At 39.5% G+C, this 26997-nt stretch overlaps 1 protein-coding gene across 2 annotated transcripts in view; it reads right to left on the reverse strand.

Moving 5' to 3' along the window:
• cux2b (cut-like homeobox 2b) overlaps window positions 1-26997 on the reverse strand; it is a 159052-nt gene that overhangs the window by 51186 nt on the left and 80869 nt on the right. For both annotated transcript variants that reach the window (XM_017468990.3, XM_017468989.3), the window contains exons 4-5: window positions 14578-14656; window positions 474-614 (exon numbers count right to left, since the gene is read on the reverse strand). In XM_017468990.3, the coding sequence (XP_017324479.1) occupies window positions 474-614; window positions 14578-14656 (220 nt within the window). The remainder of the gene's footprint in view (window positions 1-473; window positions 615-14577; window positions 14657-26997) is intronic.

The raw sequence follows: 26997 nt of genomic DNA on the forward strand, positions 1-26997 counted from the left end.
ACTGGGAGCCAGTGCATGGACTTCAGCATTGGAGTGATGTGTTCATTTCTACTGACACCAGTCAGGATCCAAGCAGCAGAATTTTGCACACATTGCAATTTATTTAGTGTGTTTTTAGGAACCCTAGCAAGAAGTGCATTGCGGTAATCAATACGAGGAGAAAAAAAAAGTGTTGATAAGCCTTTCAGTCACAGGCAAACTACTTTAACTACTGTAATAGGAGTTTGATGGTCTAGGCCTGAATCCAATAAGCCTCAAATCTTTTAATAAAAATTGTCAAACTGGCACACAAAGCCACTTAAAAAGCAAAAAGACTTGCTTAATGGATTTTTCCTTTGTAAAAAAAGGAGGTCTTGTCTTTGAGCTATGGCTTCAGTATTTTCAGTATTTTTGCCCAGTATTTTTAGAAAGCTGATTGGAGCTCAACGTACAGTGTTTTGGTGGGATTGGTGGAGTGAAAATTGTAAGCTGACCTGCACCGTTAAGGCACTCCAGGTGTCTCTTCCAGTGGCCCGAAATCTCTCTGACCAGAACCTCACTGTCTGGAGAAGAGCTTTGCAGCTGGGTGAGACGTTCCTCCAAGGAGTAGGAGGCTTCCAGCACCGGAGATGGGTCTAACACGCGCGCACACACACACACACACGAGAGAGAAAAGGAAAAAAGGAGAAGAAAGTTAGTAAACACTCTAGTGCATGCTCCATTTCTCATATTCAGTTTTTAATACAATGATTCTTTGCACTTAAAAAGAAACCCAAAATAATCTCAGCACATATTCAGCACTATTAACAACCAACAACCTCAACTCCTCAAGTCGCTCACAAATACTTATCTAGACAAATCCAACACTGTTAGAGGGATTTTTTTTTTTAAATACAAAAATCGCAGAAAAAGTAGTAGCATATTAAAAAATGGTGAAATTCTGTAGCACAACAGAGGAGCTGTTTTGCAATGCATGTGGCTCAGTGTGAGGCCCATGGGGCCAACTAGGAGGCTGTTTCTGCACTAACAAGTCTCCTCTGGATCATTTGATCATTTAAATTATTATGCCAGGAATCCTCAGGAGGCACCTCAGCTCTCCACTTCACAGGGCTGTTTTTAATCTTCCTCTCTTCCTTTCTTCTTCGCCTGAAAAAAAGTTGAGCCTGCTGTGTGCCGCATGGATAGGAGTGGTGCTCTTGTTGTGCACCTGCCTGTGAAGGAAGGCAGAGGAGGTGACTTCTAGCACCAAAGCAGTGAGAGAGACAGGCTCAGGGGAGTGGAACAGAAGGAGGGGGAGTATGTATGTTTGTGTACGTACACCAAGTCATACACACAGACTCATGCGAGAGCTGGTGCTGGAATGCACGTACACGGAAAAAAAACCTTTGCCAAATTCAACCTCGAGTTCCATTTTCCTTCAAACACGGAACACAAACAGAGCTCTTGAAAATTCTGCTGAGAAATATTACAATGTCCATGAAGATTTAGTCCCTCTGACTTAAATAAAATGTAGAGACAGACAAGAGGGGTTAGTAGTAGTGCACTGACTCACAAAAGCTTTATAAAATAGTAACGACAGCCATCAAAGCAGTAATATAAAATGTGATGTGTGTGTGTGTGAGAGAGAGAGAGAGAAAGAAAGTTTGTATTGTTACAGCAGCACAGTGGAGATTGCGTCAGTCACATGGGACACGAGAATGCTTAGGAGGATGACTTAAAACAGTGCTGTTTTCCATACAACCCCTGAATTTTCCCAATACCTTTACTGCAAGCCTTATAAGAGCTAATGATCAAATGCTTCAAGCCAATTCTCCAGTGCCAAGACAAACCGGTCATGATTATCAATCAGCTACATACATGGAGTAGGTGAGACTGTGCCATGTAGGTGAATGCGTACAAGACTAAAGAAATCAGTTTCATTCAAACACATGAAAATATAGTGTCAAAACAGTCTAAACCATAAGGAATTAAATGCTGATTACGGCATGTATATTCTCACGAAAGTACCTACATACTTTTCTGGAAAAAGCATGGCTCCTTGCTAAAATGCAACATCAGCATTTTATTAAATTCTGGTGACTGCAAGGATTTGCATTCAGACACCGATAGACCAAGTAGTGTTTTTCCTCACCATGTCCATAAAACAATTATGCATTACTGACCACACTTTTAAAACCGTGTAAACTTTTTGCTACAGCCTCCAAGCCAGGTGTAATGTTTAGCAGCTCTCACTCTGTTCAATACCAGGCTCAAGATGCACAGACTCAAGCCCCCCAAGCTTTAGACTTGGGCCAGTGAAATACACACTCTCAGCAGCAGTGTGGGAGAGTAAGTGAAACTCACCAGACAGAGTGACACACACACAGTCATGAAAACAGGTAGAGTAGTATTCATTGTTGTCTAAATATCCTGCAAAATATTTCAAGAACACTAAATCAGTTCACTACACTGCAGTGGAAAAAGGGTCTATAATTGAAAGAATTCTTATAAACACAGAGACTTCCCTGTCAGTTTTAAAAGTTGCTGACTATCTTTTTAGTTAGCCACTTAATTATCTCAATCTTATTTCCTCAACACAGATCAGCCTTGTAGTTTGTCGGTTTGTTTTCCTAGTTAGTAGGACTTGATGAGAGCCTTATCAAAATTCAAATCAAGAAAAAACTTAAATCATTGCAGTTCTTGTCACTATGTGCTTTCTCTTTATCCAATTTTGGTCTGACCATGAACTGGTCTGAAATGTCAGTAATCACTTCCCCTACTCAAAGTTTATTTACGTTGATTACACAAAATATTAGAGTGTCAAACCTATTCTAGCACCTCTAATCATTTCCTGGCTTAATTAAGCACACTAACAATGTTTTAGCAAGAGTCTCTCCACCAGTCCCAGTCCTCTGCTGTGAAGTAGGACACACCAGACCAGTGATTACCTTTAATGAGTTTGTCCTTTTATTGTCCATGTAAGTGTGCTGTCCATTTTAAATTCAGCCCCATTTTTGTTATGCTCAATTACATATGTGCCCTGAGGTCACAGTAACTAATAATAATTCAGAGGCTTTATGAAACAATGCATCATATTCATGTGAGGCTGAACATTTATCTGCCCATGAGGAAAAAACTGGAGGGCATTTCTAAGGAATCAGAGCAATGTTGTGGATAATTCTTGGTTATTTCAAGCCTTGGTGTTTGATTCTTACTTCTCCTAGGGCAGCACAGTTCAGTTACCATTATGAGTGTGACCTTTGTCTGATAATGATTGAAGGAACAAACACTTCCAACTAAATGACAAATCAGGAGTTGTGAATAATTGGCTATCAGAGAAACTCAGAAAAAGAGCACAATTACATAGGTTGCTAACAAATCAGCAACTTTTAAATAAAAAAAAGCTGTCATTTGTTGTTTAAGTTTTACAGAACAAATACCAGTAGTGACACCAACATCAGAGTTGGAGCTAATGAGCAAGAAAACTAGTTACTGAATGACAAATGTTATGACTTCATTTTAACAGGTAACAGACAGCAGTGTACTGGATAGCAGGAGCCAGTGTTACTGCACCAGCTGCAATGCTGCGCTGTGTCACTGATAACTTTGAACTCAATAACAGTGAGATGTAATAATGCTGTAGATTGGCAAAATATATTACTGTATCACACAATCTCTATTCTCAATATTTCTCACCTACTGACTTCTAATCTACATATCAAAAGCTTCAGCTTCCAGAATGACTCCTATGAAGCGCCTTACATGCCCCAGTAACTAACGTTTGTACATTTGTCTTCTGCTTAAATTGAATTTGGAGGCTTTTTTTTAATAAGAGGCTGCTTAGTAAAAGGCACTTAAAGCTTCTTCTTTACACCCCTTTGTTCTGAATGCATGATGCAACTACCTACAATTTCCGGCTCACACTTTTGCAGATGAGCATAGCTGTGCATTAGAGTTGCAGAGGTGAGACGAAGCCAGACTGGGTGGCCCAACACTGCATGACACGGCATGCCAAGAGGAGCAGGTGTGCCAGGGCGGTCTGTCTTGGCCCTGTCAGCGCTACACTGTCATTAGCTAGCACGGACGCAGCGGGGGGGGCAGCACGCCGTCTCTCAGGCCCCTCGGTAATTACGCTCTGACATAATTAACCCAGCAAGCCCATTAGCCCAGCGATGGCTGGAAAAAAGCCCTCACTATAATTATTTGTTGTGTGCATGCTAATGAGGCCAGCTGTGCACCCATCGTACAACATGAACAAATTAATTTACAAGGCTGTGCTTCAAGGGTCTTTTTTCCTTACTCACAATCCAAAACCACCAAATGTTTTGTGTGTGTGTGTGGTGGGGGGGGCTATTTTTTCATAAAGTGGCCATTAATGGTCCAAAAAAAGAGCCATTAATGGTCCATCTTCTCCTCCTTCTGTACAAAAGTGGATACATAGTTGTGTGACAATGGGAGGAAAGAATTTGTTCATAAAAGCAGGATGGACTGGTTTTCTTTAGGTGTTGTGATGTGCTCTACTGCAGTCTATGGAGACAGTGGCAGTGTTCTGGGACCTACCACCCTGTAGCTTTTAAAGTTTCCCCTAACGACCAACAAACCTGATCTAACTAATCATTTAATCACCAAGCATATCATGAGCTGTGCAGAGCAGACTTCAAAAGTGCAGCACCTGCAGAGTGATGCAGAAACCCCATTTTTAGATTCATTTCTTTAGTTTTCTCTCATTGGTTCCCAAAACATATTTTTAGTGATCACCACCACCACCCCAATTTTGCCCAATTTAGTTGAAGAACACATTGCTGGCACACAAAACAAATGGGATTGAAAAGCTATTATTTCCATTTTCCCCCCAAAACAATTATTTTGTTCCCAATAAAATCCAGGTTCAAATTCAAATATCAACATTATGACACATCTTTGCTCTAGTAAAGAATACTTTCAGGAGCCAAGTTCACCTTTTGACAAAACATTTCAGTTTATTCGAATGACATTCATCATCCTAACTCCTTGTTTGCATATCTATCCAGACAAAATGTGACATCTTAAACATTCCCCCAAAATACACAGAGGAGGTAATTCTTTTGTTCCGTTTAAGTGGAGTGGCTTCACTCGGCACACTTGATATTCAGTGAGTATATTAAATCGCTTTTGCATCACCTTGATTTAGAAGAGGAGAGAGTTGAATATGCGAGAGAGAGGGAGAGAGAGAGAGATGTATCTGTTTCTTTTGGCTGCATCCATTGAAAGACAAACTTTCTCACAAAGCCTTTTTGTTACACCAGCAGACTGAAGGACAAGAGTCTGGCTTACATCAATACGCATCACCTATGAAAGAGTCTTGAAAGAAATGCACCATCACAGATGCGTGGGATATGACTGATCTGCTATCTCAATAAAAGCTTCTGGATAAAAGAGGAAAAGCAAGCAGGCAGCAAGGGCGAGTGAGAGCAAGTGGTTGTTTTGAACGCTGATCAGTATATTACATGAAGGCCACTGCTAAGATGAAACTCCATACGTCTTAAGCAGTCACAAGAAAATCAAGGATGCTGCAAGAAGTGACTGATGTGTGCCTGTTAATAGCATTATGGTGGAATCCTGACATGAAAGTGGAGGCCTGAATTGTAGCAGGTTATCTTTAGAATTTATTTGCATGCATGATTTATTCACAAATAGAATACATACATTTACAAAAACATAGGTAGAATATGTTGGTTTTTTAGGTTTTTTAATAAAACTGGGAGATCTTTCTAAATAAGAAATACTCTAAAGATCAGTAAACAGTAATAAAATCAGTATTTAAAGATAAAAGTCAATAATTAGCATGACAATCCTTTTCAATGCTTTTTAAATGCCTCTCCAGAAGAACTGTGACAGATTCCCCAAAATGCTTAGTAAACCTTACCAGCCAAACTCCTGCACTGGCTGGTAAGGTTTACTAAGCATCTTGGGGAATCTGTCACAGTTGTTCTGGAGATTCTGACTGTCATACTTGCTCCTGTTTTTCTGTGTAAATCCTGACAGCCTTTATTATGTTTTTTGTCTGAAAAGTGGTGTTTTATATAAATATATTACTTTTTTTGCTGACTTTTTCTGTCACATTTAATATTATTGATATAAAAAGTATACATTCACACCACTACAGTGTATGCAAATTTTCTTTCTTACTGACTCTTTCTTACTGTGCACACATATACACAGACTCCAGTATGGTCTCTGTAGGGGTTTCCCTCCACAGGGATCTATTGGGTAGGCCAGTGCTTTTATGAATATAATGCATTATTAAGCACCTCAAACATCTCCTGGGCCTTTTGTTTATTACTGCTCTTATTAATCACCAGCACATAATCTCCACCCATCCAGAGATCCCTCATTCACCATTCATTCTCCACTCACACCACCAACACACACACAGGTCTTTGAATTTGATAATGCTCTATGATGAAATATCCTCTAAAAAAGGCCAATTACGAGTACGAATGATACCAGAATGAAAATTCAATGAACATTCTGAAACACTGATGAAACATGTGGATATTATTAAGCACACCAAATCTCCAAAGACAAAGTCTGTCTTTAAATTATGAAAACACAAAAGCAGAATGAATTAGGTAAATAAATAAATAAATAAATAAATAAATAAATAAATAAATAAAAAAAAAAAAACATTAATGGCCTTGACTAGTCCTGCTTAACTTTGTTTGTCACACTGACTCTACTTTGTTACATAATTCCATAATCACAGTCACAATACCGGTTTAATAAAAGTCCCGTACTTTAACGGTTATCAAATCCAACAAACAGTAACAAGTACAAAAATACTTTCCTTGATTTCTGAGCTAATACAATCTAATATTGACATCAACTTCAAATTCTCAGGGGGCTTAATAATCTTCCTTGTCTCGTCAGTAATACCTCTGGTCACCACTAGCCAGCAGTGTAACACAGGTGTTTATGTTTATTTTCAAGGTTTCATCAGGCAGCTAGTCTCTGACCAGCACCGAAACTTAACTCATAAGTATTTCTTTCCATTAAAACTTACCCCTTACTACTGTCTCAGTGCACATTTCCTGAAAATACGAACCCCCGGCTGGTATAAAATGTGAGAGCCACAGGGAGAGTAAAAAGAAAGAGCGAAATGGCCTCTTGGGGATGGAGAAGCATAAAAACACAGGGAGTGGCAAAGCTAACACCTGCAGTGTCTGTCTTCCGGCTATACTCCAGGCAACAGCAGAGTCAACCCTCTCCAGGTGAGGCAGTTACAAAAAAACAAAAAAAAAACACCCTTCCTGCATAGCTTTGAGTGACCTATTGTCTCTATCCTCCCATTATCTGACAAGAAGTGAAGACAGAGCATTTTAATATTTAGCATTTTCATCTCTGATTTTAGCATTTAGCATTTTCATCTCTGATTTTTACAGAAAAGTGGGATCTGAAAACAGAAGGTAGACATGTAGGGCCGAACTATGGCAGTGGGGAAAACCCCCCATAACTGAGAGGTGTTTTATGTAGAGAAATACTCTCAGGGCACAAAGAGAAGTGCAGTACAAAGCCTGACAGTAGCATTAGGACCCCTGAAGGTTGGGATGGTTTATATTAGAAGCTAAAAAGGTATTGCCTTAAATCCAGAGAGAAAGAAAGGGTGACCACATTCCCTAATTTTTCTTCTTCCACTCTCTATTATTTTATATTTGAGACACTGTGTCTCAGTACACACACACTTTTAAATTGTGAACATCTGTTTTACATTTGTGTTTTGTAATTATGCTCAATTGAGCAGCCAGGGATTAAACAATTGCTGACAAATCAGGAAAAGGCAAGGGAAAATCATGAGAATGGAAATGGGGAACCATCACAGAGTAACATTTCTGTTGACATCAGCCACAAACAAGGGGGAGAGATTATCATGTAGACAATAAAGAAAGAATCAGCACTTCAGGCTGCCCTCCTTTACTAGTAAAGAAAAAAACCCTGTTCCTGATGCAGCCAGGAGGGACCCTAGTACACTACGCATGGTAAGACCATACACAGACCATACACATACACTCCACTGTGAGTGAACCATGACCATATGTGACAACAGTTAATTACAGGATATACAGTTTAGGCAAAAAGTTTGCATACAGAGCCGTGAAAAAGTATTTGCCTTTATCCTGATTTCTTGTATTTTTGTGTATATCACACTAAATAGGTTTAGATCTACATACAACATAAAACAAAGGCAAACTGAGTAAACACACAATACAGTTATTTATTTATTTACTTTTTTATTGAAGCAAAAAAAAAAAAAAAAAAAAAAAAAAAAAAAAAAAACTTTACTCCTATCACCTAACACCCATGTGAAAATTTTATTTGCCCCATTAAACTTAAAATCTGGTTGTGCCACTTTTAGCAGCAATAACTACAACCACACACTTCCGATAACTGGAGATCAGTCTTTCACTTCTAGGACTAGGAGTCCTATGCTTTGGATCATTGTCTTGCTGCATAATCCAGTTGCACTTTTGAGTTCCTTTTTACGAACTGAAGACCGGACATTCTCCTTTAGGATTTTCTGGTAGAGAGCAGAATTCCTGCTTCCCTTAGTGACTACATTTACATGGACAGCAGTAATCTAATTATTGACCTTACCTTACTCTGATTAAGATAATAATGTGATTAAGGTGTTTACATGAGTCGCTTTTAGAATACTCCTGTCATGTTCCCGTTTTATGTTATAGAACACAATTAGATTAACAGCCCACACGTCATTATGTCACCGTGCCACGCTGTCCGACGTCCCTCCAGAATTTCAGATATCAACATACAGTTTTTATTAATTTTTTTTTACGAACACTTTAAGTGCAGTTAATTATTTGTCATGCTATACGTGCTAATAGACAACTGCTTGAAGCCGTGGGCTGCATCTCAAACCGCATACTTACCGTCTATATAGTAGCCGAGATACATGTATTTTTCCCCACTACAGGCCTATAGTAGGTAAGTATGCGGTTTGGAACGCAGCCGAACTCTCTTGTTCGCCGTAAAATGTTGAGATCTGCCGTGTGATCGTGTCCTGTCCCAAAATGCGGTGAAAACTCTCACACGACGTGCATAATGTGATTAAGGTGTTTGCATGTCTGTAATACACGTCCGTAATGCGACTAAAATAGGAGTACTCCATCTGTCTTAATTCGATTAGAGCTTAATTTGAGTAGGACCTTAATTAGATTAAGGTAAGTAAAAATTGCTGTTTACATGGTAGTTTCTTAATCAAAGTATGGTCTTAATCGGGTTAAGATTGGATTATTGTTGTCCATGTAAACGCAGCTAGTGACTGCAAGTTGCCAGGCCCTGAAGCAGCAGAGCAGCCGCTGCCACCACCATGCTTGACTGTAGGTATGATGTTCGTTTTGTGGAATTCATTGTTTGGTTTACGCCAGCTGTAAAGTGACCCCTGTCTTTCAAACAGTTCCACTTTCTACTCATCAGTCCACAGAACATTCTCCCAAACGGTTTGAGGATCATCAAGGTGTGTTTTGGCAAGACGAGCCTTAAATGTTCTTCTGGGTTAGCAGCAGTTTTCGCCTCGCCACTCTTCCATGGACGCCATTTTTTCCAGCGTCTTTCTGATAGTGGAGTCATGAACAGTGCCCTTTATTGATGCAAGAGAGGCCTGTAGTTCCTTTGATGTTGTCCTTGAGTCTTTTGTGACTTGCTGGATGAGTCGTTGCTGTGCTCTTGGAGGAATTTTGGAAGGTCAGCCACTTCTGGGAAGGTTCACTATTGTGCCAAGTTTTTCCATTTGGAGATAATAGCTCTTAATGTGGTCTTTTGGAGTCCCAGAGACTTTGAAATAGCTTTGTAACCATTCCTAGACTGATGTATTTCAATCACCTTCTTCCTCATCATTTCTGGAATTTCTTCTGGAAATTCCAAATTTCTGGAAACTTCGGCATAGTGTGCTACAGGATAAGATATTTTAACCAAATTCATGCTGTTGAAAAAGTTCAATTTATGTGTTGATTTGATTGAACAGGGTTTGCAGTAATCAGGCCTGGTTGTGTGTAGTCCAGCTGAACCCCATTATGAATGCAGTTTCATAGATTTGGGGAATTAGTAACTACGGGGACAAATACATTTTCACACAGGCCCAGTTGGTATTGGACAACATCTTTTTGCTTCAATAAATAACTATCATTTAAAACTGCATTTTGTGTTTACTCAGGTTGTCTTTGTTTTATCTTAGATTTTTTTTAAATTTCTGAAACAATTTAGTATGAGATGTACACAAAAACAGATGAAATCAAATACTTTTTCACAACACTGTATACTTCGGCTAAAGTTGTTCAATCTTAGTTTTTCACAAGTCCACACATGACCATACATTTATTTTAGAAAGTCAATTAGGCATCTACTTTGTTCATATCAGAGGTCGTTTTGAAATAATCGATTACAGGTTTATTTCACTGATATCCATAATAGCTGTCTGGAAGACCCCTCTCCACCTCCAACTGCAGTTTTTGTTCCCAGTTCAAAAACCTGGATGGGATGGTTATGTTTTAGATGAGTTTTTAGATTAGGTGTATTGCCTCTTGCCACTCATTGCCACTGTTTCTAAACAAAGTCGATGTACCGGCTCGTTCACGTTCACTGTCTCTCATTTGGCTTAAAGCCTACATGTTCCCACACCAGAGCTGTGGATTGTGACTTTTTGGTGGCGTTAATTTTTATGCAAATATATAAAATACATATATTGTGTAACCAAAAATGAATGAGGTCATGTCCATATATCGTGCAATAAGTTTATGTAGTAATTATCACGACAGGCCTAACCACATCGCTGTTGAATTCTCAAATCAGAAGATCGGACAGTAATACTGACTTTAACATAAATGATAAGGCCCTCATTTTATTATGTTATCCTTTGTTTCTATAGTAACAGTTCATTCACATGGACTTGTATGGTGGCCATATGATCTAAGGCTCATAATATATGGGTTAATAAAACATGTTATTTAACCAAGAATAATATGTAATCATTGAAGCTTTTATGGTGAAGCTTTTTGTTTGGAGAGGATTATTTAACATTTAAGTAATGTGTCTCTAGTGTCAGTGCTTTGTAACAGTCAGTAAAGTTTTCTGCCACTGGACAGTCTTCAGGACAGAGGACTTTCTGGTATCACAAGCTGTGTTGAGAGAGGAAAAAAAGAGAGTCTGATGAAAGAACAACTGTTTATAGCTGCTATAATGTAAATAATAACAGGACATAACTTGTCTCACAAACATACCATAACATTAAATGTAACTATAAAAGTTAAAAAGTGTGATGAGCCATTCATTAATAAATTGTAATCGTTAGCAAATCACAAACAGTAGGAATGACACACTTAGGGCCATGCTATTATAGCAAAAATAATCTACTCTGAGGTGGTAACAGCCCTCAGCTTTGTGTATTTACATCCCTGCTCTTATCTAATAAAGAAAAACATCATTGTTGATGTGGTTAAGCTTTCTGTTAGGAGACATTTATGTACCAGCTATGGAAGGAGTCTCTGGTGTCAGGGCTTTGTAAGTGTCAGTAAGTATTTTGCCAAGGGAGAATCTTCAGGACAGAGGACCTTGATCTTTCCATTTCTCTGCAACATCACAAGCTGTGTTTTTGTCTTATTAACTTCAAGTAAGAGGAAAACAGAGTGAAGAATGACTGTTTATAACTGCTATAACATAAGTGGTGTCAGGAAGTAACTTGCTTCACAAGTTACACAACATTAAATGCAACTATAAATGGTTAAAAAATCTGATGTGTGGGATTTTTTGGGACATGCTGTTATAGGTAAATTACTTTGGGGTTGTAACAGTAACCCTGCTTTTTGTCGGGATGCATCAAACCATCCTGTCATTGATTATTTCCCTATAGCAGCATGCCCCCAGTTGTTGCATTCTTCACTTATCTGCTTTTCTTACACATGGCATTAAATAATGTGTGTGACGTTAAAGGAGATAAGTTTTACTGATATATTACCAGAGGAGGCAGAGCAATCAGAGGTGACATCTCTCATGACTGTCAGTTCATTACAAAGTTCAGGAGGCTGACTATAAGCTGCAAAATTCAACAGCAAATGCACGGCAGCATGTGCGAGAGTTTATGGAGGTTGTGCAATGCCACAGATTACTGTCCATTAACACACCTGGAGCAGTTCATTTCCCATGATCAGGTGTGTGTGTGTATGTGTGTGTGACACACACCGTTTTACTTGTGCATCCACACTTGGTGGGGGGAGGTGAACTTGCGCATAGCCAGAGAGAGTGTCTGATAAATAGGCCATGGTAGACAAGCTCACCTTGCAGATGGTGTGTTCCGTCAGGGGTCGATACAGATGAAAAACACTTCTCACTGTTAGGACAGCACTTTAGCAAGCTCTAGGCTAGGCTGTCACTGTACAGCCTTGGTCAAATGCAAGGCTCAAGTCTCACGGACGTTCGAGTGGCCTTTTGAAGTGCAGACCTTGGCCTCTGAGCATTGTCCCTCCTCTGTACTGTAGAAGCGTTGCACTAATTTCAGTGAGTCCTTTAGCTCTACACAAAATGTGGAGCAGCCACAGCAGGTACAAAGCTGAATGGCAGTTCATGAACTTTCCTTTATGCCGAGTTTACACTACATGACTTTAGGCTCGATTTTCATTTGCCGACAAAAGCCCGAAATCATAAGCAAATCAGAGCTCGCTCCCGTGAGACACGAACGCAATGTTTGAATTATCAAAGATGCGATTTCAGCGAGATATCTAGCATGTTAAATATCTGGACCTGTCTGCGATTCCAAATCACGTAATGTGAAATGTGTTTTGACTGAATACAACCACAGCATTGACCTACAGCCAATGAGAGAGAGCAAGAAATGGGCCACGGCCCGGGAAGTTTCAGTGAGAGGAGTCCTGATATACCTGCAACAGAACATCAATTAGTATGGCTGTGGTATCAAGAAAGTCACATTGGACAGAAGAAATTAGTTGAACACTGGCAGAAGCACCAGTGCCTATTTAATGTTTCCTCTGAACTGTACCACAACTGGGTGGAGAAAGAAGAGTTAGAGAGAAATTGACCCACCTGGACAAGCAAGAGAACGTCTACTCACGCGTGATCTTGTGTAATTCTCGTATCACTTCTTGCGTGTACTCTGTTGTGAAACGTAATTTGGAGTCCAGGCAGAGTCGTCAGGGATTCGTCAATAGTGAAATGTCTTGTAATGTGTTTTGTAACATCCCCTGTCACCGTTTGCTCGTGTAATTTGAAAACCCTACAACTTCCATGGCAATACAGACAGTTGTGTGATATGAACGGTACCACAACCCCGATGTCTTTGAATGTTGTGCAGTGTGTAGAAGCCATTACTGAGACTGAGAAATGGGACTGATGTTTAACAAAGTCACCTTTGTCTACCTGGTATATTTTATCTTCAGGCATGCTATCGGTCATACTGTCACATTTAAGGCAATGATCAAATAACTACTCGGAACTGTTTTTAATCATTTAACAATATATTTCAACAAAATGCTTATGTGAATGCTAAACTTATACCACAAAGTAAGCGATTTTCTACCAGAATGTGATGCTCTGCAAAATATGCAAAAGGCTTGTTTGTATTAAATATTTGAAAATTGTTTCAGAAATTACAGCTCTTTTGCAGCACCTCTGACCTCTGTGGTTGTTTTCGGGGGTTCATTTTAATTCTCTATACGCCACACTGAAACAAATTATCTAAGAGGCCCTGGTATGCGACTTGTTCAAGTAGTCAAACTACTTGTGAAGTACAAATGCCATGACAAACGTGCCTCTTGTTGAGTCCACAAACACAGCCGCCAGAACATGCTCGCTCACTCTTCCCTGTAAGTGCAGCCCCTGTGAGTTGAGGTATAGGTCAGAGACTATGAGTCTTTAAAGACTGACTTCTGAAGCAAATAGTTTCACTCCTACTGTGCAGCACAATTTGGAGCAAAAAAAAAAAAAAGACCTTTGAAAGTCATCCATTCTCACATCATGTTGGGTAGCGGTGCCCATCACCTGTTCATTCATTATGTAAAGAGTGTGTTCTGTTCTCGTCATAAACAACACGTACATGAAAGGACACTGGAGAGAGCAGTCTACTGTGACATCCTTGTTTATTTTGTACCCCCTCTCCTGTCACTGTTTTTTCTTTTCTTCCATTTCCTTCCTTAACACACACCCAAACACAATCCTCCCACACCCACACACACCCACTGTGTAGCTCTTTGCAACTCTTACACAACCACTCTCTCGTTCTCTTTCCCCAGTGGTCTCATCAGGTGGCGGGCCCTATATTGGTCGGGCTTTAAATAGTCCACTGCAATCAACAACATCTGAGATGGAAACGTTACATCCAGTCAAGGATGTGTGAAGGATTAATGAGTTTCACTCTCCTTATTGTGGCGTGTAGTGGTAGCATATGCATAAGCATATCACATCTTCACATCAACTGATCAGATATTCAGTACAGCATGTGATGTTTGTGTTTTGGCTCTACCTGATCTCCAGCATTAATGGTATTATAATAAGTATGAGGCTTAATGCCCATCTTGGGTAATGATAATGTTAATGTATGTGTGCAGGTGTGTTACTCACCTGGGGCTTCTATCAGCTGTTTGTAAACTCCCAGAAATGCAGACTCTGCCTCCTTACTGCGCTGGATCAAGGCAACAACCTAAAATTACACATAAATATAGATACAATTATTAAGGAACTTGTTTATCTGCCATTTCTGAAATATAAGAGGACATGCAACATAGTATAAAATATAGCACTTTTTCATCAATAACGTGTTTTTTACTTTCCCCTTCTGCCATTTTCATTTTCTCAAAGAACGCTTTTGTTTTCTTGTCTAAAGACAGCAAGCCGAGGCCATCCACGTCGAATCCATCCAAAAGAATCTCAACTAATCTTCGACTAAGGTAAGTTAAAAATTCACCATGGCAAACATTCAGCTTGTTCGGTCTGGTGAGTGCAGGATGTTTAGTCATTCTTCCTCAGTCATTACTAGTAGCTTTATTTGTGATAAGTGTATATTAGATCGCTCTCTGACGGAGAAGATTGCAGCATTAGAGATGCACATCCAGATTCTATAGAAGTTTAGTGAGAGTGAGAGCAGCATAGTTTCTGTAGGGGAAAGTGTAGATGCCTTAAGTGGAGTTAGCAATCCCCCAATTCCGGCATTAGAGCCCTCACAGCGGGGCAAATGAGTGACGACTCACCGGCATAATCACAAGGCCAATGTTAACGTTAAAGCTCGCCCATGGGAGCACTACTCCTCTCCGCTTCATGTATCTAACAGGTTTGTTCTCCTCAGGGAAGCACCTGCTGAGAAACCTGAAAGAGCTCCGACTTTGGACTGTCTGATCATATCTCCATGTACCTCTACCCTGCATACAGACAGCTCCTCAGGGAAGCCCCCCCGATAAGTAAAACTGTAAAAGTGTGGACTGAAGAATCTGATCAGGTGCTTCAGGACTGCTTTGAGTGCACCGAGTGGGAAATGTTTAAGAACATTGCTAGGCATGAGAATTGTACTCTTTACTTGGATGAGTACACTTCAATAGTAACCAGCATACCTGCATTGACAACACTGTGCCCACTAAACAGATCTGGACATATCCCAAACAAAAGCTTTGAACTGTGAGGTTTGATCCATGCTGCATGCCCGCTCCACTGCACAGCAAATCTCTGGCAATGCCAGTGACTAAAAGAAGGCTAGATATGACCTCAGAAAAGCCATACGGGATGCCAAGAGACAATACAGACTGAAGCTGGAGTGTCACAACACCACCACTGACACCCGGCACATGGGGTGAGATCACTGACAGCCACATCACACCAGATGAGTTCAATGAATTTTACTGTATGCCTGCTTTGAGGCCCTCAACACTGGAGAGTAAAGGCCTGTTCACAGTGGGATGTTTTTTTCAGCATGTTAAATGGTCCGTGTAATGTCCTGTGTCTAAATCAACGCCTTTCAACAGGAGTGTTCACACCCACGCGTAAAACACGTGGCGTCAAAGCGCCAGGTTTTATTTTTTCGACGTGTCGTATTAAAAACTGCCCGATCAATGAGATTCGCACTTTTGTTCACGTGCCTGGAGCCGCTGAAGTTGCATAAAAAACATGAATTGGTGGCGCTCAAGCACAAAACTGTCTTGGAGACGAAGAAGGACACAAAGAAGAAGACGCAAGCAAGAATATTAACGTGTGTGTGTGTATATATATATATATATATATATATATATATACACACATACACACACACACACACACAACTGGTCAACAGTTTGGGGACACTTGACTGAAATGTTTCTCATGATCTTAAAAATCTTTTGATCTGAAGTTGTATGATTAAATGTTTGAAATCAGTGTTGTAGACAAAAATATAATTGTGCCAACATATTCATTTCTTTCATTACAAAACTAACATTTTATTTACAAAAAAAAAAAGTGTTTTTTTTTTTTTTTTTTTTAAACGGACAACTTGGAGCGAAATATTCAGAAAAGCAGCCAATAAGTATCCAGCATCGATGGGAACTCCTTTAATACTGTTTAAAAGCATCTCAGGGAGATTCCTCAAGAAATTGGATGAGAAAATGCCAAGAATACATTTCTGGAAATTCTAGGCAAAAAGGGTGTCTACTTTGAAGATGCTAAAATATTAAATTAATTTTATTTATTTTGGATTTTTTATCACAACATAATTCCCAATCCCATAGTCTTATACCAGAATTTTATGACTATATCATTATTCTAAAATATAAATTAATTATATATATATATATATATATATATATATATATATATATATATATATATATATATATATATATATATATATATATATATATATATATATATATCTCTCTCCGGACCTGCCTGATCCGTTTTGGATGTCCTACCTCTGGATGGAGCTCTAATCTACTCCAATTCCAGATTGCTGGGACTACGGCTGCTTCTAAGCCCAAACAGACTTCTTATAAATCCATAATGAACTTTTTCACATTATCTGTTGTTACCCAGATGAGGATGGGTTCCCTTCTGAGTCTGGTTCCTCTCAAGGTTTCTTCCTCTTAAAACATCTTAGGGAGTTTTTCCTTGCCAACATCATCACTCAGTGGCTTGCTCAGTTGGGATAAATTTGCACCTTTAATATCTGTATACCGTGTTGATATTTCTGTAAAGCTGCTTTGAGACAATGTATATTGTAAAAAGCGCTATACAAATAAAATTGAATTGATATATATATATATATATATATATATATATATATATATATATATATATATATATATATATATATATATATATATATATGAGCTAAAGCCTTAGCTTTAGGTGGCTTAGTGGTTAGCACATTCGCTCTGTGTGTGCGGGGTTTCCTCCGGGTACTCCGGTTTCCTCCCCCAGTCCAAAGACTGATTGGGCTGATTGGCATGTCTAAAGTGTCCGTAGTGTATGAATGATTGTGTGCCCTGCGATGGACTGGCACCCTGTCCAGGGTGTTCCCCCGTGACCCTGAAAAGGAGTAAGCAGTTGAAGATGGATGGATGGATGGATGAAATGCAAACATATATTCTAAGTGATCCATTTAATTCTTTCAGTGTTGCTTTCTATACTACTGCAAATAGCATTGTTTCTTTCTTTCTCTTCCCTGAGATGTTTCACCTCTCTTATCAATGATAATTTGCTGATTGATGGTCCATTGTATTTATTTTGCAACTGGCATATATTCACATACAAGTATTCTTGCCCTCTTCTTCAAAAAGCAAAGTGCCCCATTATTGTGTTGTTGTATTATCATATTGACCACAAAAAAGACTATTCATAGTCAACATTTTGCAGGACAATTTGCAGGAACATTAACTTTTTGTAAACACATAAATACTGGCTCTCTTCTTCTCAGTGATAAGTGGTTGTCAGAAATGGAAAGTTGTGCAGCGCCACCTTGTGTACTGGGCTATTTCTGCTTTTTAATAAACATCCATCTACAGTCAGGGAGTGAATTTGCATTTCATTCAGCATGTCGCTCGTGTTTAACGCATGGATGTGAACAGAAAAGAACGCATCGAAAAACTGACCATTAAACGTGCTGAAAAAACGTCCGGTGTGACCAGGCCTTAAGCTGGTTAGTGGGAGCACACAGAACCCACCATTCACTGTCTCATCTACAGATGTGGCTAAGTCTTTTCGGAAAATATTCCTACAAAAAACAGCTGGCCCAGACAACACCTAGAAAACAAGGACAGCTATGTTCAAATGGTGTTTATCGACTATAGCTCAGCATTCAACATGGTGATACCATCTAAGCTCACCAACAAGTTTAACACACTTGTGCCACTTTTGCAACTGGGTTCTGGACTTTCTAATGGGCAGACCCTAATCTGTTATAATAAGGAATCACACATGCAGGACAATAACTACAAACACAGGAATTCCACAAGGCTGCGTGCTGAGCCCCATGCTCTGCACACTTCACCCATGACTGTGTGATCTCCCAGAACAACACCAGCATCATCAAATTCATTGATGATACGACAGTCATTGGAATGATAACTGGGGGTGATGAGTCAGCGAACAGGACAGAAGTGGCTGACCTAGTGAAGTGGTGTCAGGACAACAATCTCTCCCTAAATGTTAATAAAACAAAGGAGATGATTGTTGGTCCACGGAGGAGGATGACTGCACATTGGTGAGACAGACGTGGAGAGAGTGAGCACTTTCAAATTCCTCCGTTTTCACATCACAGAGGATCTCACCTGGTCTCACAACACTACACACCTGGTGAAGAAATCTCGGCAGCGCCTGTACTTCTTGAGAAGACAATTTGGCATGCCAAGCAAAATACTCAGCAGCTTCTACAGGTGCACAATCAAAAGTAAGTAAGTAAAGCTTTATTTATATAGCACTTTTTAATACAATGTTTACAAAGTGCTTTACAGAAGACATACAGTAGATACAGGAAAATAAAATCAGTAGTAAGAAATAAAATTAAAGAAATAAAATAAATAAAAGACTAAGCAAATAAAATACAATACATAAAAGAATACAAATCAAATCAAGTAAGGAAAATGAACTGGTTTGAGGAAAGGCCCCAGTGAACAAATGCGCTTTAAGATACTTTTTAAAAGTGCTAACTGAATCAACTGCAAGTAGATTGTCAGAGAGAGAGTTCCACAGTTTAGGCCCATAGTTAACAAAGGCCGAGTTCTTGCTTTTCATCCGCGAAAGGATCCTGACGAGCTCCATCACAGTCTGGTTTGGAAACTGCATAGCTCAGGACCATAAGGCACTACAGCAGGTGGCAAGAGCTGCTGCCCAAACAATCTCTGGAACAGCCTTACCAATGCTGGAGAGCCTCTACCAGGCCCGGGTCATCAGGCGGGCCCACAACATTATCAATTACAATAGCCACTCCCAACACAGCCTATTCACACTCCTACCATTAGGCAGATGAAACAGAAGTGCAAAGGCAAGAACTACAAGGCTGAAAAACAGCTTTTACCCACAAGATATCAGGCTTGTGAACGACACATCCATTATCCCCCCAACAATGCAGACACAGTCTGCCCTCTAATCTTGAGAGGTGCCAAGGGTAACCTCACCCTGCCTAACCCACACTCATTTACTGTACATAAGAACATCATCATGGACCACTACTGAGCCTGCTTCTGCAGGTGTTTGGACATGTTTACATTGCACACCATCACTTTTTAAAGCATTTACATGAGAATATCATCATGGACCATTACTGAGCCTACCTCTGCAGGTTTTTGCACGTTTACGTTGCAAACTGTCAGTTTCTATTGCACATTAAGTCTCATGTTTACAATGCACATATACACTTGCTCTTGCACGTTTTTCCTTCTTTCTTTGCACTGTTTGTAATTTTTGTTTTTGTGTTTTCCTTATGTCCTGTATGTCAGCAATTACTGGGAGGATTCTCAGAGTAAGAATTTCATTGTACTGTGTAACATACCGTTTCCTGTACATATGACAATAAACTCTTGAATCTTGAATAGGAGACTCTCTTAAGGCACATGAAATTAGCTAGGCCTCTAGAGGCACCAGCAGCACTAGTTAGGTGTATACTGGGAGCCAGGGCACCGGACATAGCAGGTAAGGTCTTAGGGTTAGTAGGTCATCTTAGGGTCTTAGGCTAGCATAGGTTTTCAAAGGTAGGAGCTAAAGATATATGCCTTTGTCAGTCAGAGGTTACTAAGAGTAACATTGTAAAAGGTGTGTAAATTAGTGAAGGTGATGTATGATGCAGTAGTATGCTCTGGCCCCATCTCAATGCAGTGTGGTGCTGTAGCTTACAGCAGGTTATGGTCGCTGAACTGCTGGATGTCCAGGTAGTCCTCCGAAAACAATGTGGGCTTTATAGATAATTGGAGTAGTTTATAGATCATTGGAGGGCAAGGCTGGCCTGTTAAGGCAGGACAGTATCCATCCCACTTGGTAAGGTGCTGCTCTCATTTCTTGTAGCATAGCACATAAAATTCTCAGAACAGGCCTAATTAATTTTTGACAATCCAGAGCCAAGGCCAGGGAGCAGACAAGCCAGCTAAACAAACCTGAGTCATCCTGAGTCGTCACTCAGGTTACACTATATTGAGACTGTGTCTGTTCCCTGAGCTAAACAAAACTGTAGAAATACTCAAAGTTTGTTTTAGTAACCTAATGAGCATAAAATTAAAATCATACTGAATTCACAGCCAGCACCACTGATCTGAAGCTAGGACTGTTAAATATTATATCTTTCATCTAAAGCACTTATTGTTAAGGAAATCATTACTGATCGGGACTTTAATGTACGCTGTTTAACAGAAATTTGGATTAAACCAAATGAGTTTGTACATTGTAAAATATTTCAGGTAGTTAAACTTAGAAACGAAAGTTCACCTGCTGCCTTAAAAATGTAAGTAAACTCAACTTAAAGATAACCTTTGTTTCAACTCAAAAAGTTTTTACAAGTTTTACTAGTCAAGACAATGGATTATTTTAAGTTTAGTTTCTGAAAACTTTTAAACTTGAGATCAATATCCAAAACTTGTCAGGGTAATTGGAGTTAAAGAAAAGAAATACATTCACATAACTTAATGGGACTGTCATGTTTTACAGCATATCACTAAATGAAGCCAGTCCTCTTGTGTACAGTTATATACATCAGCCATATCTAACTAGCAGAGGAGGAGGTGTCACAGTTATTTATAATTATAATCTAAGTGTTGCACAAAAACCATAAATAAAAACCTTAAATAGTCATAAATTCAACACGTTTGAAGTTCTTTATACTAAAATAACATATGTAGCCACAAAAAACCCAGTTGATTCTGCTATTATTATTTAGAGACCCCCAGGGACATATTCTGAATTCCTTTGTGAATTTATGGACTTCATATCTAACCTGGTTGTTTCTTTAGACAAAACATTAAGGAGACTTTAATTCATTGTGATAACCTGGAAGAACCTCTGAGAACAGCAGTTGTGTCTATTCTAGATTCAGGAGGGGTTAATCAGAACGTAACAGGACTCACTCATACGCAACTGAATGCTTTCCCCACTCCCCCGTTAGCCTGCACTCACATTGAACTTAACGTTCTGGGCCTGAGCACACTTTCATAATAACAATGCTACTTTTTGTTTTGAAGAAAACAGGAAGAAAATTACGGGATTAGACTTAAAAGTATTGAACGTAACTTTTCAAGAAATGATCAAAAATATACAATAAAAGAAGAAAGAAAAACACTCTGAAAATGAAAACCGTAACCTCAGTGGCAAAAATTGAACAGTGTCTTCAAATAGACAGCATTCTTTGTTAACAGTTTTCTAACCTTTGTTTTCGCTAATCATGGTTTATGAATGTGCCGCCAGAGTTTTCCTTTACTCTCCACAAGCTTGCGTTCGCCATTCTAGCACCAGTCCCCCATGTGGGTGGGCTTAACAGTGCTTTACTCTCATTGGCTAGTGAGATTTTGACTGACAGCTACCTGACCTGGCAGTAGAGCATTAAGTGGATGCAGTTCTCTGTATTGTTATAGTGTTTGTACTTTGTAGTGGAAATTACTTAATTAGTCAGTATATTAGTTTGTAATTTATATTTGTGGTTTGGGTAGTCTCGTACAACAATTTTTTCGAGATAAGCTCTCAGGGGCGGCACGGAGCAGCAGCGTCAACATCATCTGCCTCCTCAGCTGGACACTCGAGCTGTCGATCTGAATCTCACCAGCCAAGGAAAAATAAGTCACAACCAGTAAGTCGCTGTTAAGCCCACCCACACAAGATTTGTGCCAGAATGGCAAATGTAAACTTGCAGAGTGTACATGAAAAGCGTAAACAAAATCCTGGCAGCAAAAAAACTATACAGTTGATTAGGTAAAACACCAAATACCTTATTTGTATAAATTTTTGGTTTTAATACAAGTCAAAGTACATTTACAAATAAATCCTCTTTGTTTTTATTAGCACTTTCCATACTGTCCCAACTTTTTCGGAATAGGGTTTGTACTCGAACCAGAACAAAAAAACAGTTTTTGTGCCGTTTTTCTTGTACTCAAACACTCAATCAAGCATGTTTATTTATGTTAATTAAAAGGATCATTTCACTTATTATTTTTTTTTTCTTCATGTCTTTCAAAATGTAGTCACATTAGATCAAGCCAAAGAACACAAAGCATGCAAATCCAACTGTTACGGGGAGGGCTCGGAACAAAGGTGGAAATGGTACCGAGCTAGGCCCGCTATCCAAATGGATAATAGTTGGAAAATAAAAGAACCAAAATGTGGGTCTGGAGCAAAAAGAAGAGCTTGTAGTGGCTGAAACGTGAACTCAACTAATGCTGCCAGCTGCGGGGTGAAAACTGAGGAGCTTGTGTGCCTCGTTCCGACATGCTAACTACTGGGCTATCCAGAAGGATAACAAGCTGCGAGCAGATGTTTTTACAGTGTAGCTATAAACGAATAAATATGTACCTAAATCTTTTAAACCTCCCCTTTATCTCCAAGATCCGAGAAAAATGTTGTAGCACAGCAGCTATGCTTGTAGCTACATAGGAATAACATTCATGAAATGTATCAGTCAAGATTTAGGCCTCATCATAGCACAGAGACAGCACTGGTTAAAGTGGTAAATGACCTACTACTGGCCTCTGATCAGGGTTGTGTCTCCTTGCTTGTGTTGCTTGACCTTAGTGAAGCTTTTGATACCATTGATCATACTATTCTCTTTGATAGACTAGAAAATGTTGTTGGAGTAAGGGGACGGCCATCTCCTGGCTCAGGTCTTATTTGACTGATCATTATCAGTTTGTAGATGTACAGTAGGTAGTCGACCAGAATGTCTATTACCGCTGCATGTATCGCCTCCACAGTAAATACAAACCAGTCACATGTGCAATTCATTCGTGTTACCACCAGGTGGTGAAAAGGGACAGTTTGCAAAATGACTTGAAGTGTGACATGGAAATCAAATAACAGAATAAATTAATAGTAATAAAAATTTAACTATTACTTTTTTGTTATTTTGTCAAATAAAAAAATCAGCAGTGACTGATTTCATGTTATTGTTATTTTCAGAGCTTCTTAGAACAATGTACAACCCCAATTCTTAAAAAGTTGGGACCGTATGAAAAAATAATAATAATATTTTAATTCAACTCACACCTCACTGTAGCCTAGTGAAAACACAATATTAACATTATTTGAGGTTTTACTTTGGAAATATAATTTATTTTTTAAAAATATACACTCATTTCAAATCTGATGACTGCAACACTGCTGTGTAACATTGCATTTGCATTTCTTCAGCTGCACAACTGTATGGAGCCTTCATTGCCTTATTTTGCGCTTCATAATGTGCCACACATTCTAAATCAGAGACAGGTTAGGACTGCAGGCAGGCCATGCTAGCACCTGCACTCTCTGCTTACACAACCATGCGCTTGTAATCCGGGCAGAATGTGATTTGGAGTTGTCCTGCTCTGGATGGCAGCATATGTTGCTCCAAAATGTGTACATATCTTTCTGCATTAATGATGCCCTCACAGATTACCCTCACACAAGTTACCCATGCCATGGGCACTGAGACACCCCCATACCATGACAGATGCTGGCTTTTGGACCTGACGCTGATAACAGCTTGGATGGTCCTTTTCCTCTTTTGGCCCAGAGAACACAACGGCTGTTTTGTTCAAAAACTATTTGAAATGTTGACTTGTTGGACTACATAGCACGATCCCACTGTGCTACTATCCATCTCAGATGAGACAGAGCTCAGAGAAGTCAGCAGCGATTCTGGACAGTGTTGATGTATGTCTTCTGCTTTGCATAGTAAAGCCTTAACTTGCATCTGTGGATGCAGCAGCAAATGGTGTTGACTGACAAAGGTTTACCAAAGTATTCCTGAGCCCATGTCGAGATATCCATTACAGAATCATGATGGTTTTTACGACAGTGACGTCTGATGGATCGGAGATCACGTGCATTCAGAAGTGGTTTTTTGCCTTGCCCTTTACACACCGAGATTTGACTGGATTCCTTAAATCTTTAAATTATAATGTGCACTGTAGAAGGTGAAATGCCCAAAATCCTACCAATTTGTCTTTGGAGAATGCTGATCTCAAAGTGTTGGATTATTCGCTGACGCATCTGTTGGCAGATTGGCGAGCCTCGACCCATCCTTGCTCTTGAAGGACTAGGCCTTTTTTTGATCAAAAGGTGCAGGCTATTTATTGGTACCTCGAATAGGCTGAAGGCTACAGCAGGGGGAAGAGCTTTCTCTTTAAAAAAAATAAAATAAAATAAAATAAAAAAAACAGTTTGACACATTCACTCAGGTTTGTTGCTGGTGGAGTGGCTGGCCACTTTATGTCCCTGGATGCCCTCATATCTGTGTTACCTTCTGGTGCTCCCATTTAGTTATAATGCCATAGCTAGTCTTACTGTCCCTACTTGCACTCACGCAAAGTACATTGTCCTTAACAGTTATGTGACAATTAGCATACCTAACAATCTCTCACTCTCTCTCTATGTGTGTCTCTGTTCAGCTACACTTGCTACTCCTGAAATACCAGCAATCCTGACCTCGTCGGCTCTCCAGACCTGCTTGATCCCATCCTGATTCCCTACTTCTGGCTTGCTCATTAGGGATAAATTCATAAACTTAAAATTTATATCCTGAATTTATATATTTCTGTAATGCTGCTTTGTGACAATGTCCATTGTTAAAAGCGCTATACAATTAAAATGTAAGTGAACTGAATAGTGAATAAACATGTAAATACACATATGTATTATAATCATAGAAAAATAACCTTAGCAAATTGGTCCACACTGGTCTACAGGAACATACAGTTCCTGAATTTAAACATACATTTAAGTAAAGTTATGAACATCTGGACTACCATCACAACACCTCAACATCCATCATGATTATAGACCAAAATCTATGGCATTAAAGCAGCATACTGTGATTCGAAATTTGGTCAAAGTCATAGTTCTGAGACTTAAAGCTCAGTGTGCTGAGGTCAGCATGTATGCAGGTTTTCCCTCCATCACGTCAACCCTGCTATCCACTGCTCAACAGGGGCCTCAAACCAATTACAGCTTCGTTAGGGGAGAGCAGGTGAGCAGAATGCACTACCACCTGGCCCCATGGAGAGGGCACCTGTGCCTGCAGAGATGTAGGCGAGAGAGTGCCAGAGACCACAAAATACGGCTCCGTCACTCTTTTCACACAACTAAAATATGTCTCTCCTGCCTCACAGGAGGGACAGAGACACCTTGGCCAACAAACTGTCTCATGTCAGAGAGCAAATGTATAGAACTTTTGCCAGTTGTGCAGGTTACACAATAATAGTAAGGACTGTAAGTATGTAAGTATAGTAAACCCTAGAATTTGACACCTAATAATGATGGTTAATAAAAGGCTATGAAAAAAATTGTCTTAATCTCACACTGAAAATATAAAAGAAAGCTAATCTGTAATTAAATTTATTCAATGAACTGTCCCACAATTATTGCTATCCTTGTATTTAATACTTTATGCAACCTTTCTTTGCCAACATACGGTAGCAGCACTTAGCCTTCTATAATGCTGTTGGGAATTGGAGAACAGTCTCCTCAATACAGAATCTCTCCAGAGTCTGAAGGTCCTCTCATGGATTCTCTTCTTCAGCTCTCCCTACAGATTTTCAATGAGGTTTAGTCAGGGAACAAGGATGGCCACAACAAACTTGATTCTGTGGTCACTGAACCATTTCTTTGTAGATTTGGATGCATGCATTACGTCACTTCCCTTCTGGAAGATCCAACGATGAACCAGTTGTAGTTTCTCAGCAGAGGCAGTCATCTTTTCATTTACAATTGCCTGATATTTCATGGAGTCCATGAGAGCGGGTTGTCCCCTAATTGTAGGGTTGGAGGTTAGATTCCCAGCCCACATAACTCCACATGCCAAAGTGTCCTTGGGCAAGACACTGAACCCCAAGTTGCTCCAGATGGCAAGCTAGTGCCCTGCATGGCAGCTCTGCTACCATTGGTGTGTGTGTGTGTGAATGTGTGAATGAACCCATGAGAACCGCTAAGGTTAAAATAGCACTATATAAATGCAGACCAAGGATCCCAGGGCCTTTGTAGAAAAATATCAAAAATGCGCCACCATCCTTCCTTCTTTGCCAAACCTACCATGGGTTTCGGTTGTCAAAAAGCTACATTTTTGTCTCATCTGTCCTTGAAACTGGTTCAAGTTCCCTGTAACACCTAGCAAACTCCAAATGCTAAACTTTGTGGTTATATTAAAGAAAAGGTCAACATACTTTTGTACCATTTCATTGGGTTTTCTCTAGTCTTCCTCATGTTGTTGAATCAATAAGGGAATTTAGCCTTTGTGTAACCTCATATTTATATTCTACTGTAAGTAATGAATGATCACATATGCACCTTACGTAATCATCAAAAACGTAAAATGTGAATGGAAACACGATTCAAATTTGTTCATAAGCATCTCGG

This window comes from Ictalurus punctatus, chromosome 5, assembly GCF_001660625.3.
Source record: "Ictalurus punctatus breed USDA103 chromosome 5, Coco_2.0, whole genome shotgun sequence".
In the NCBI taxonomy this organism is placed as follows: domain Eukaryota; kingdom Metazoa; phylum Chordata; class Actinopteri; order Siluriformes; family Ictaluridae; genus Ictalurus; species Ictalurus punctatus.